This window comes from Nipponia nippon, unplaced genomic scaffold (genome assembly GCF_047370975.1).
Source record: "Nipponia nippon isolate SJK-2023a ecotype South Korea unplaced genomic scaffold, ASM4737097v1 scaffold_3, whole genome shotgun sequence".
Lineage (NCBI taxonomy): Eukaryota > Metazoa > Chordata > Aves > Pelecaniformes > Threskiornithidae > Nipponia > Nipponia nippon.
Genome location: NW_028262347.1, coordinates 113,130,865 through 113,144,715, shown reverse-complemented (window position 1 = coordinate 113,144,715; position 13,851 = coordinate 113,130,865). Strand labels below are relative to the sequence as shown.

The window sequence follows — 13,851 nt, the reverse complement described above, 5'->3', positions numbered from 1 at the left end:
AAAGCAGAGTTGAAAAAAAAAACCTACACCAATCAGTAAAAATGAAGGAAAAGATGTTTCTGCTTTGCCCGTGTCTGTTATTAACCTGAGCCTTCCCACTGAATTTAATTAATCTATTTAATATCATCTATTTTTAACCTGTAACTGATGCAGTTCTCTGATGTTTGCTTCACACTGCAACTGAAGGTCCCGCATTTGGTTTTCATGTTTCTGATGCTGAGCCAGTCTCTCATTCTTCTGTCTCTTTTCTTCTTGAACAGCAAACTGAAATAAAAAGATGGTTTATATTGTGCCTCTAGATACAACAGTTTACGTGACTCAAAAAACGGTATGTAACAGAATGAATACAGAACAGCATAACTAAAAAGAATGGTTTTAAAGGATTTAAACAACAACTCTATTTTCTTTATTCTTTCTTCTTCAAAATTCTTACAAAGGGAATGCCCTCACAGTTTTGTCTATCATTCCATTTCGCTGTCTGCACTCTAATATTTCCTTAAAACACAGCGCACTTCACTTCCAGACTCCTGAAATTACCTCCCTCTGAAGCCAAGTGACACAGCAGTGTTGCTACAAGTGTCGGTTAAGGGTGGCATTATACAGCTACGGGAGACTCTGTTTTCCAGATTTTTCATCCTTCCAGTGCTCACGATATGAAACCGTGATTTGGGACTTTGGTGCATCAGTACAAAGGAAATCTCTAAACCTCTTCACAACATTCCCTTTTCAAGAATGAGTGAATACCTACAGTTTTAGTTCAAAAGCTCATAAAAATCAAATCATCTTAAAAATATTTCACAGAATTGCAGAACGGTTGAGGTTGGAAGGGACCTGCAAAGATCAACCCCCTTACTCAAAGCAGGGTCAACTAGAGCAGGTTGCACAGGACTCTGTCCAGTTGGGTTCTGAGTATCTCTACAACCTCTGGGCAACCTGTTCCAGTGTCTGACCATCCTCACACTAAAAAAAGTGTTTTCTTACATTTAAGTTGGATTTTCTGCATTTGAATTGTGCCCACTGCCTCTCATCCTGTCAGTGGGCACCACTGAGAAGAGTCTGGCTCCACCTTCTTTACTCCCTCCCACTGGGTATTTATACTCATGGATAAGATCCTCCTGAGCCTCCTCTTCTCCAGGCTGAAGTATCCCAGGTATTCAGCCTCTCCTCCTACAACACGGCTCTCCAGTCCCTCAGTCATCTTCAAGGCCCTTTGCAGGACTCGCTCCAGTAAATCCATGTCTGTCTTGTATTGGGGATCCCGGGACTGGACCCAGCGCTCCAGATGTGTCTCACCAGTGCACCCAGCACTCCAGATGTGTTTCACCAGTGTGGAGGGGAAGGATGTCTACCTCTGACCTCATCCAGTGCATCAACCCCATTTTGTACCATCTGTGACCTTGCTGAAAGTGCACTCTATCCCATCCTCACATTTACATCACATTAAGCATTTACACTATTAAAACTGTTTTTATTAATTACCTGCTTAATTTTTTCACGATCTTGGTCCGGAGAGGCTAATGAGTTGATTCTTAAACTTTTCTTAAACATAGCCATTCGAGTCTTTGCTTCGCTTCGCTGGATTTTAGGCAGTCTCGCCCTTTCCTGAGTTTGCTTGTTCTTTAACTCCTCGATAAGGCGTTGATTGTATCTCTGCATTTGTTCTGTTTCCTAAAATGTTAACCATATGGAAATGTTACAGTGTAACTATTATGTTAGAATTGCATCTTATTTCATCACTAAGCATGCTGTTGGAGTCAGCTTCTTTCAACAGAAACCAGTCCCAGCCCCAGCGATATCAACGGGGAGGAGGGGGTATTCCACTTATTCCAGAGAGCTCTGGATCGTGCCCAACCCGGATGAAATTCTCTAATGCATATGAATATACATGTATATTTACCAGTGGTTGTTCAACTCCTGAATTGCATTTTAAAAAGTCTACGTTATTCAAAGGGAGAAACTTTTGTGGAACCGAACTTCCACTACTGCACTTGTGAAGGGTCGGTTTGTTGCAAAAGCTGGTGAAATCAACAGCCATTATGGGGATAAACCAAACCATACAGAAACAAGCCTTTAGTGGAGGCTGTTCGTGCTCCAGTCACCAAGGAGATCCTATAATCTCTCTCTATTGGATTTACATTTTCAGAAATTGAACCATTCTGTTTAGTGTATTCCATAAAAATCAAAATGCCTTGTGGAAAATAAGTGTTGCCTTCCGAGCTTTTATAGGATTTAGCTATAAAGAGACAGTTGTCAGCTACTTGCCCAAAAGCTAATCCACTTCATTCTGCTCATTTAATTCCAGAATGATTTACTAATGAGTAAATGAGTAATTTATTTAAACACAAGCCAAAACCGGTTTTGGTGTACAAGCAGAATTTGGTGTTTTTGATAGAAAAAGCTTCATGTTGTGGTTGTTGTTTTTTTTTTTTTAAGAATCAAAAGAGAAAAACAGGACCACTTACACTTCAACATACTAGTAAGTTATTAAAGTAAGATGATTAAGATTTTTTTATTTCAACAAAACATATACAGCTTCAAAATACCTGTGTGGGTCTTGCCTGTGCAAGCAAAGAGCTACCAATACAGATCATAAGATTACTTGATTAAAAAAAAAAAGCAGGTATTATAATACACAAAAGAAAGTGTCAAAGTCAACACTAACTTTTTCATGCCTCTTAAGGAGCTGGTGTCTCTGCATGAAGTACTGATCTTTGAGTTGCTGTTTGAGGAGCTGGTGTTTCTCTTGTAGATGTCGCTCCTCCAGCTCCCAGATTGCAGCTTCGCGAGCTGGAAAAAAGAGAAAGGCTGGTTCAGAAAATACAATACAATACTTCCTCATGCACCTGCTAGTGTATGCTTAGAAGTGGCCTACAAGTGCATTTTAAGAACAATGCTATTCCACAGCAAATGTTTTTATTGCAGTTCTAGATTAGTCATGAAGGTCTTCGATTTCATAAATTTAAGACAGACTATTCTTTTAAAGTACAACACAAATGTCTGTTTTTAAAGAGAGAGTCTGATGCTGGATACCTCTCATGAGCTGCTGTTTGTTGTTGAGGAAATCTCGTTCAATAGTGGCTAGTTCTGTCTTCTGCTGCTGAATAATTTTCTTCAGAGATGCATCCAGTTCTTGCTGCTGCTTCTGCACAAATTCCTGCTCCTGGTAAAAACCAATAGACATAAATTAAATGGCGTTCTAACCACATTACATTTTAATGAAACTCCCAGTTCTCTCAGCATTAGCTACATATGAAAACAAATACATCTATGAAAATTTGAGCTAACATGCGTCGGCTATAAAATTATGCATCTCTTGTATTTTCTACATAGAGAGTAGGTAAGAGTATATTTAATGTTTAAATAACACCTCCAGAAATAAGACCAAAGGCAACAAACTAGCCAGAAATCTGCAATTCGTTCCATCTCGTCTCTCCTCAAAACAAGCTGCAGGTTCAAAGCTAGCAAAAGACAAGCACTCAATATAAAGTTGATCTCATCATATCAAGGGTTAATTATTCATGGGTGTGAGAAAATAAAAGTATGTATGGTTTTTTTGCTTTGGATGATTAGTTCAAGGCTACTTATTTACACAGTTGGGTTTCAGATTTGCGTCTCAATCTCAAGTAGTTTATCTTGTCATGAACGCAAAGATATTGAGGTTGGGAGTTCTGCAAGACTGCTATGAAGACATCCAACGGCTTTTGCAGGAACTGCATTCATTCTGCAGGACTTGTAAGCTTGTCACACCAGAGCTGAGCTGGCTCCTCGCAAAGCGATTTGCCATCTGCCTGACGCAGTCCCCGTATCACCTGCATCTTCCCATTACCCAGGGTGTATCACTGTTGCATCACATCATGAAAAGCAGGCAGCAGTAAGAATCCCCCTCCCATGCCCCGTGACCATACTTGTTGCCTTTCTTCTTTGCAACTATCAAAAAAAAGAGAAACCATCTACAAGCATGCAAGCATGCACGCACACAATCTTTAAGAACAAGAAATTAAAGCAGATGTTTCTACCACATATATATAAAGGTCAAAAGAAAGGATGATGGCAGTGTTTTATCAGAGCCAAGGTGGGCAGCTGAAGCGTTTGGTGTTATACGTAACAAAGCAACGTTAAAGATGGTCTATTGGAAGGGAGATGGGATGCGGCAGGAAAACAGTACTGGGCTACAGATGATCAGTGGAAGGGTCTCCTGAGTTATGTATTTATTTTTTTTTACTGAACCTATGCTACTTGCTAAAAAAGTTGTCAGCAACATACGGAATTAAATATTCATTAAAAGTACTTTTTATTATGACCAGGAGAATCCTGGTTTTCATCTTCACAGCAAGTTAACAACAGACGAGGCTTTCATCTCTCCCAGTGGACAGCAGAGTTACACTTAGACAGGTAACAGAAAACCAGAGGTGGGGTAAGTTGGTGCAAAGTTCTGACAATGACAGACCTGACGGTACAAAAAGAACTGGAAGGGCACATCTGTAAATTAAGTCAGACATACCTAATCAAATATATGGCCTGATGAAAAATACTGTTCTGTTTCCCTTTCTAGATGAAAAGGATAAGGAAACTACAAGTTTATTATTCTGAGGGTGCAGAGACATAAGTAACACGGTGTTTAATTTGCTAGGAATTTTTTGATTTGGAGGGAGTGGGGGGAAAGCTGTTCTAGTGTTGCCATGGTCAAAAAGCAATTGTGCTTGAGCTTTACTCAAGCATTTAAATACCATTGCTGCTCTCTCTACATGGTAAATCTTAAGAAGTTTCATAATTGCTAGCACTGTAAGACAAACCAGGCAATCTCGGAAAACACTCCGGCCTTTCCACTTCCCACATCTACTCAAGTATCACATATAATAAAGGTCACGGACTTCACTAAAGAACATGTTGGATGGCTAAAAGGCAGACAGTGCAAGACAGTCCACCTTTTTAAAATTACCACTTGATTTTGCCCAATAAGTATCTTAAAATAAACTCAGATATCTTTTAAATACATGGCTTCACTGCACACACAGCACAGAAGTCACACATTGTTTCTCACATGTGCTGAACAAATAATAAACACCAGAGAACAGTATTATATTGGATTGGTGTGAAACTTCAGCGTCTTGCCCAGAGTTAATACCTACTGTAATGTTATCTTTTTACTACGAATAGTGCATAATTACATAAATTTGTGCTAACTAGGTTTGGAGACAGCAGTGACATTGATCAGCACATATGAACAGATGGAGAAAACACACATCTGGAAAATTAGGGAAATAAAACTTTTGTTGTTTTGCATTTTAAGACTTACATCCTGCATTTGTGCGTTGAAAAGTGTACATGAAGACAACTGAAAAGACTGAATCATAACCTGAGCAACGCCCTGTGGGACACAATGTACTTCCTATGTCAGAATATAATGAAATATATTTCTGTTCTTAAAAAAAGAGGAAATGAGATCTGCTGTTTGTCAGTAATATACATTTAAAATGTCAAGGCTAATCACACAAAAGTAGTCACTGACAGAAGTGCTAGATATTATAAAAGTAAACATCTGCATCTTGTCTAGTACTCATCATTCCAAGTGAGGATATTTCACCTTTAAAATTGTCTCCTTCACCTCTCTTACTTCAACAAATGGAAACCAGCAAAGGAAACAAACTAAGTCACTACAAACACTATGAATATTTAGGTTTTGAATTGTTTCCTTAAAAAGTTCAGAGACACTTATCCTTGGTATGGGGAGAGCACTGCAACTCAATCACATTCTATCCTGGGAAATCCCCTCCTGAATTAAACGCGTAATCGAATAAAGTTGTTATTATTTTCTACTAGGTCACTCACAAACATTTCATCTCTAAGTTACTCAATCCAAACCTGCTCCGCTGTGGTGCAAACTCACTCTGTACAAGCTGTGGCCATCACAAAGCCAATATTTTTCTAAAATACTAGCCCCCTTTCTGGCTGGGTCATATAAAAGCAGCAAGTCTGAAGGCGTGAAATTATAGATGATGCCTTGCAAAGTTTCCATACACCTACACTTTGATATTTAAATAATTCATTTTACCTAATCTGTTTTGCTTCTGTGAACAAGATGTCTCATGCTTACATATTATATATATTTTCCTCCCCTGCACTTATCTTGCTCAAAACTTACTTCTGACTGTAACCTTTATCATGAGTACTTACCACTCATAAAAGCACTGTAAATAAACTTGCCGTAGAAAAATACTGTTCTTTCTCGGTGCAGCATACAAAATACTACGCTTAACAATACAAACCTGGAAATCGCTTCTCCTACATTTCTACACGCTATACTCTATGGGATGTGATATGGGAGTACTTGAAGAAAGAGAGCAGTACATAGGGTTAGTTTGAGTTAAGTTCCATATTCACTCAACAACAACAAGAAGTGAAATCATCAAGCTGTGTGAATACTGCTGCCTTTTGTATTTTAGTAGCTTGAAGCTGCCGCTGTTACCTGAGCATGCTGGCTTTGTGCAAGCTCCTCTTTCTTGCGTTTCATGAGCTCTTTTCTCAGCTCTTTTGGTGCTTTCTCCACTTCACATAAAACCTACAGTGTATATAAGCATGCAGAAGGTGGCGAAAAGAACACTGTTTCCCACAGCAAGCATTACTGTGAACACAGGACATGCAGGTCAAGCGCTAGAGGTACTGGGAAGCGTGCGTTACTTCAGTGGCAGGGACGTTAGTTCAGTGAAAAGAGAAAGAACAATACGTGCTTTATGTATGCCAGCACAGCGCAGAAAGGAGGTATATGACGGCCTCTTTTTGCATGCAAATGCTGCCCAATGCGCTCAGAACGGCAGTTTCTTGCTTGCGTTTTCATGCAGCAGTTAAGAAAACCACCACATGCAAAAGTGGTATTTTCTTGAAGCACTATGGCAAAAGGACTACAGAGTATGTTTACCTCATGGTAAAGCTGTGAAAAAATGGTTGGAAGTTTAAAATAACTTCCACTGAAAACCAGCTACTTCTGACACTGTCTCAAATGTGAATTTAGAACATGCCATTATTAGTGTCTCCAACCATAAATGGCATCTCCACAGGTTGTCTTTAAAATACTCATACAAGCAAATAAAATATTAATTGGTTGTAAGCGTCTGGTCCTGAAGAATTTAAAAGCAAAACCCACCAATAACTATGTTTTCAAGAAACTTTTCACGGCACGTATGCTGGAATGGAACATGTTTCAGTCCAAGGTGAATTAGACTAGATTAGTAGAAAGATTCTAAATATAACCTGGCTAAATCAGCTGACTATTAATCTGTTAATTTGCCGATGTGTTTCGTTTATTTTTAAGAATTATAAAAACGTAACATTGCCCACTCCAATATAGCATGGGTAGTTTTAGAACACCAGCTGCATTTTCCTTCAAACAGTAAATTGCCTTCTTAAGCTTTAAATACAAAACTATGCACCCAAAAACAAATGCCTGTTTGTTTAATAGTGGAAGCATCATCAGAAACAGAGTCCAAATCACCACATGCTATTCCTGTTTCCATGAAAGAACTGCTTTTAGCTCAGAGCAATACGTAGAATTCTTCCCGCTTTCCCATGTAGGACCCAATCACCAGTAAACAGAGAGAGACTCAAAAATGCAAGAGGTACCGCAAAAGAAGAAAAATTGTTATTTACATATGAGCATATGGTTCAAACTGAATACAACTTATATTTTTTTATGCACTTTTATACTACAGGATCATTCTATGCAAAAGCATGGACAGTACAGATGTCTAAAGAAATCTCTGTGAGTCTATTAGAGCAAACACTAAAGCCATTTATATACAAACAAGCACTACACAATTGATCTGAAAATGAAATAAAACAGCTTTTAAGATGCAAAATCCGTATGGAAACACATCACCTTCTCTTACTCTAATGCAAGCAAAGTAATAGCAAAAGGTGTCAGTGCCAAATATCATTCGTTTTGCCTTAACTGTATGACGCATATGAAATTAACTATGAAAGATTTCAGGTTATCAAACTTTTCTCTCCTGCCTTTCCTTTTTGAGTTAAAAAAATCCACATAACTGCTGTCACTTCATATAAGGAAATTCTAAACAGCAGCAGCACACGTTCAATAAAAATCTAACAAGTTACTCTAACAAAAAAAAAATCTCTGGAATTTAAGTGGCTCTCCGTAGTAATCAAGGCCATATTCTTTTCTTCAAAACTCTAATTTGATAAGTATTTGCCAAGTAGCTATAGCTGGATTTGTTTGAAGTAGAAATCTCAAATATTTTTTCCAATCTTTAAGAAAATACTTTTTCTTTATTTAATATTTGAGAGAAAATATTTTATTAAAGATTCTGTGAAAAATAAAGTCTTCTAACTTGGTGATGTTTTCTAGATTAAGTCAATACCTAAATCTTCCTGTTAGCTGTTTCTATTTCACTTTAGGCAGTAAAACAAAAGAAATAATACTGACTGCTAGTAACCCTTCCACAACTCAGTATAGGTCACGAGGTTGACAAGGCTTCTGGGAGGCCTAATCTCCACTGTCTGCTATGCCCAAACTCCTTATTTTCTATATCATCATCATTGTCTCTTACCTCCTTTTTTTTGTTCTTCAGCACGTTCTGGAATTTGGACAATTCCTTCTCCTGTTCCGCTTTGATGCGTTTTGCTTCATCTCGTAAACGATTTGTGTGTTCCTGTTCCAAGCGCTCTATTGTCTGTTTCTGCTGTTTCTCTAGATTTTCTATTTCTTGATCATACTGTCGCTTTTTACTCTGTAAAAATAATTTGGCATCTTTTTTTTAGAAAACTAAATTCTGTTCAGTGAAGTGCTGTACCACAGCAGAGGATGGGCATGATGAACTGTTCTGGCAGGCGAGTTCTAGCATACAAGCTGGGCACCCCGCAATGGAAAATATTGCCATTTATTAACAAGAATGAAAACTAAGCTATAGCCATCATAAAAGGAAACACCTGATTGCTGCTAGTAGTATTCTGCCTACTCCATCAAGGTGTCATATTTTAAGAGCACCAAAATCCAGAAACTCACTGTCATTTCCTGTTCAAAACGTCTGTACATCTGTTCTCGCTGTTGCAAAAGCTTATTACTGAGTTGCTGTTGGGCTCTCTGCTCCTCTTTCTGAAGAAGTCTTAGCTCTCTTAGCTCTTGACGTCTAATAATGAAAAAGAACACTTAATATTGATGGAAGAACAAAAGAAGTGGAAGATTACAAAAGATGAAAAAAGCATCTACAACTTAGGTCCCGTAAAACTACTTTTAAATTGATAGTCTGATTAAGAAACCATTTACATTCCTTTCTACTAACAAAATAATTGAAATTAATCCCCAAATATTACAGAAATACGATCATTAGCCCCCTTCTTTTATTCAAAGAGAAAAAAATTAGCTGCTACCCTCCTTTAAATTTTACTTTTAGAAACGCTTACCGTAGAAATCGCATTTCTTCACTTTTCGAGTCATTTTCAGTAACTATTTTTGATGTGGTTACACTCACTTCTACTCCATCAACAACAAACTTCCGAGTTTTCTTTAAAGTTTTCTTCTGTCTTCTAGTTTCCTGAATAAATAATTGGTAAGTTATTTTGTAATTATTTAAGTTATACCCTTTTTTCCCTTTTTTCTTAATATTAAATTACTTCTAATATTTCTGTGAAGGCCTACCGTATAGTAATCAGGAGTTGTTCTAGCTTATCAGGAACCTCGCTAATCAAGTGAGAATTTGAAAAATTTTAATGTACTGAAACTTTCTCTAGTCAGCAAAGGAAAATTGTAATTACTGATCATCTAAACTGCCAGAATAAAAAAAAAAAAATAGATAAACCCTGAACAGAACGGATACGGTTTTATTTTCAAGAGCTGAAGACAGTTGCAATTACTGTTTGCTTGCTTTTGACCATAATTTTCCCAGTCACCAAAATGATATTTAACTCTGAACAACAGTAGTGAAACAGAATAGCAATTTACTCATATACTTACTTCTGCTTTGGAAATAAATTAAACAAGTCTTTTTTTTTTTTTTGTTCATATACATTAGTCAAAAATCATGTGACGATCTTGCTGATAGAATTGGAGAAATCTCACTTCTCAGAGCTGCTATTGTTTCATTACAAGAGAAGAGAGACCTCAGCTAAAACTGCGTCTCCATTGTGTTAGGGCTCCTGCAAACACCTTGAAGTCATGCTTAGCACAACTATGCCAAGTTATGATTTTTGTCTGTTTTTTTTTTTTTTTTTTTTTTTGGGGGGGGGGTGGTGTTTTCAAACCCATGGTTACACAGTTACTATCCTATTATGGCTATAATCATATTAGTATAAAGATATAAATAAAGTTCATAATCTGGAATGTGCTTCCTCTGAATGAGCTCATTCATACTGGCATAATTGCATTGATATAGTACAACCATAGGAGTACAGTGTTGGGTATAAACAAACTTGAGAGACTGTCTGCCTTAGATCTTCTACATCTGAACAGAGACCCAGAAGATGGAAGTGACAGGAATTCAATATAAGATCAGATGTTATAAGAGATTCGTCCTGTTAAACAGGGATTCTGTGCAGAATAAGGCATTGAACTAGTCTTCTTGAATATCAGGTCTGAACTACAACTGTTCACAAACCATCACCTTTAATATTGTTAGACTTCCTGTTATATGCTACTCTACATTTTTAAAATACAATTATGCAATAAAATAAGAAAATAATTACCAGTTCTGTAGCTTCTAGCTTTGCTGCATAACTGCACAAAATCCAGACATTGTTAGAGCGTGCAACTTACAATACTTTGGTTTCTACAAAGTTTTATATTCCACACTGTCATACTAGTTTCTCACTCAGTATTTTTCTTTGTTGCAAAGCTCAAACTTTTATATAAAAATATATGATTGCTTATACATACCTGTAAAGATATTGATCCCGTCTCTTTGTTTTTACTAAGGAAACTAGAAATTGACAAGTTCAAATCAATGCTGCTGTTATCAGCCGTAGAACCAGTGCCTGAATCTGCATCATTTTCCTTCAAATTCTCCGATTCCAGCTGCTGTAAAGTTTCAGTATTGTCTTGATTATCTGTTTTCACTTTCTCCTCATTTTCTTCAGTGCTAATACTAATACTGGGGACTGGAGTGACTTCAGAGTCATCAGCTTGTTCATTGACAATATCTTGAAGTTTATTCTTCATTATTTCATCAGAAGTAACTTCCAAATGTTCTTTGCCTATCTGAATATTGTTTTCCTGGATATTCTCAGGTCTGTGCTCTTCTGAATTTTGGTCCCTATCAGTCAGCTTATCCACCACTTTATCAGAAATATCCTCAGGCTTGCTCTGTATTGCCTTCTGGTCTACGTCGCCTTTTCCAGAGTCTTTGATTTCTGTTTCCTCCATGCTGCTTGCATTACAAATATCCTTATTTTCACTTTCTTCCAGTTTCTTGTCTACTTTGATTGCTTTATCTTGGCTTTCCGATGGAGTTTCTTCAGAGCTGATTATCTCATGGACCTGCTTAGCCCGACTTTCCACTGGCTTATCCTCCGTCTCAGGTATTTTATCTCTACCACTGATCTGTGTTTCAGCAATACCACCTATCTCCTTAATGTGGTCAATTCCATGCTTTATTAGTTCCTTTTCTTCATCAGCCACTTTATCCGCAGCATTAGGTAGAGTTTCTGTAGTGGTGTCTATTATCGCTTCTTTCTGACCTTCATCTTTATCTTTCTTTTGCTCTGTAGTATTTTCTGCAGAGACCTTTTCTTCCTCACTTTCTGAGAGATCTGTTCTGTTCTCCTCTTCTTTTTCTCCAGCTTCCTTAGAAATGGCTTCTTCAGTTTCTACACTATTTTCAGTTGCAGATACTATTTTCAGTTTATTATCTTCTCTCTGTTCATTTCCCATGTCATTTTCTTTCTCTGTTTTTAGGTTGGGTTCATCCTTTATTTCTGATTTTGTTACCACATCAAGTTCTTTCCCTCCTTTCCAGGGTTCCGTATCTTCATGTTTTTTTTCCAGGCTTTCTGTATTCTTTTCAGCTGGCACTATTTTGCCTTGCTCATCTTCACCAGTTGGCACAGAACCATTCTGCACTTTCATATCACCAACAGTAGTATCGCAAATGTTATCAGCTGATTTCCTAAATTTAATGTCCTCAGATTCATCTCCAGTTGTTTTGTCATCTGGAAATATAGTGCCGGCTTTGTCCTCCATTGCATTACTTTCTGTTTTCTCAGAAAGAGATTCCAGAACAGAGGCATTTTGTGAAAGTTTATCCTCTTCAGAGCTAGCAATACTAAGGTCAGAGGATGCACGTTTGTCTGCAGGTAACTGCTAAAAAATTAAAGGAAGAAAAATATTTAATAATTTTCTAACTCGATTAAAGCACAGTTCTATTGAAGAATACCTGAACAGAGATTAATATTGTATTTACAGGCAGAGTTATATGAATTTGATGATCTGATGATCATCTGATGATTTGATGACTTGGCATTACCACAGAAGCAGCACATGAACTGCAGACAGGCTCTGAACAGAACAATTTCACAAGAACCCTCTTCGATCTATCATGATTTAATAAAATATACTGTGATTGCAGGAAAGGGATCATGGTCAGCCCTCTGCCTCACGCTTAACAGAATCTTCAAGAGTCTTCTTCCAACCACATTGTGGTGTTTTGGTTTTTTTTTTCCTATTAGTTCAGTTCCCCCGTAGCCCCAGCTACAATTGGATTTGAAAGACACATCTCTCTGTGCCAGTTTGCCTAGGAAGAAGCCGTGTAGCTTTAGTTAGTGCAGCACTGATAAAATGCAATATTAAGACCTTCTTCTGCTTCATCAAAAATAATATCTTTCTTTGTGTTCTTTGCTAAAATTGCCTGAAAATTTTTTGGTCTGTTTTTTAATCACTGTGAAACTCCATTAAAATGGTGAAAACCTCCAGCAGATCTGTTTAAGTGGCAATACAGAACTAGAATAGAAACAGTTACATAACTGTAGAAATTGCTGCTGCTGGAACATGAATGGGTGTTATCAGATTACATACAGACACACAAAAGAATATAGTAATAAAGTATCATTTTAACCATAATTGCCCTTTCACTCTTCAAAGTGATTGTGATATCTCTCTGTCTATATTTACTGTTAGAACCCTGTAATTTGCAGATCAGGCTTCTGATTTGCCATTGGGAACACACTAGGTTAGCTATTGTAACGAGCATGGGTTTGATTCCGCATTTCCTATCTTAAGGTTTTCCTAAGCATACAGAAAACAATTCCTTTTAAGTCAAAAGTGCATTTAACAGATTTCTTCATGTAATTTTTCTAGAAGCTTAGTGCTGATCTCCAAGCAGCTTTGAAAACTACCACAAGTAAATAATGTAAATCCATCTACCTCACAGTTTCCTAAACCGCTGCTTGTGTCGAGACACTTAACTGAGTCACAGGGTGGACTTCACTCCAGCCCTCCCGGGGGCTGATGGCTTAGCAGCTAATCAGGGGAGGGAGGTGGTGGGTGACGGCTTAGGAGACAGAGAATAAGCTCTGGAGGAAGCTGGTGGGAACGCACACTTGGAGATCTGCTGGGGTGGACAGGGAAAGCGGTACGAAGGCTCGGGGACGTGACTAGCGTGGCGAGAGGGGAGGAGGAAACGGAGGCCTGCTTCTTGTGCACATGCATTTGGGTTCTTTACTGTTGCCGGTAATGGCAGCTACTGGTGGTACTGGTCACTGTCCGTGTTTATAGCGCTTGAGCCAGTTAATTCAGAAAGCATGGTACCTGTATACTCTGCAACCTACTACCATATCACTGAACCTCATGGCTTTGCCCTTTGAGGAGCTGAATCTGCGTTGTAAGATTCTTAAGCATCTTTAGAAATACAT

At 37.9% G+C, this 13,851-nt stretch overlaps 1 protein-coding gene across 3 annotated transcripts in view; it reads right to left on the bottom strand.

The window, feature by feature from the left end:
• The window catches only part of SLK (STE20 like kinase), a 51,942-nt gene that overhangs the window by 7,177 nt on the left and 30,914 nt on the right, over positions 1-13,851 (bottom strand). Inside the window, exons 9-17 of one of the 3 annotated variants that reach the window (XM_087764464.1) lie at positions 10,883-12,301; positions 9,415-9,545; positions 9,017-9,140; positions 8,562-8,741; positions 6,467-6,559; positions 3,031-3,160; positions 2,663-2,787; positions 1,480-1,668; positions 139-264 (exon numbers count right to left, since the gene is read on the bottom strand). In XM_087764464.1, the coding sequence (XP_087620590.1) occupies positions 139-264; positions 1,480-1,668; positions 2,663-2,787; positions 3,031-3,160; positions 6,467-6,559; positions 8,562-8,741; positions 9,017-9,140; positions 9,415-9,545; positions 10,883-12,301 (2,517 nt within the window). Of the gene's footprint in view, positions 1-138; positions 265-1,479; positions 1,669-2,662; positions 2,788-3,030; positions 3,161-6,466; positions 6,560-8,561; positions 8,742-9,016; positions 9,141-9,414; positions 9,546-10,882; positions 12,305-13,851 lie in introns of all 3 variants that reach the window. The other 2 variants (XM_009476026.2, XM_087764465.1) reach the window with 2 other exon arrangements.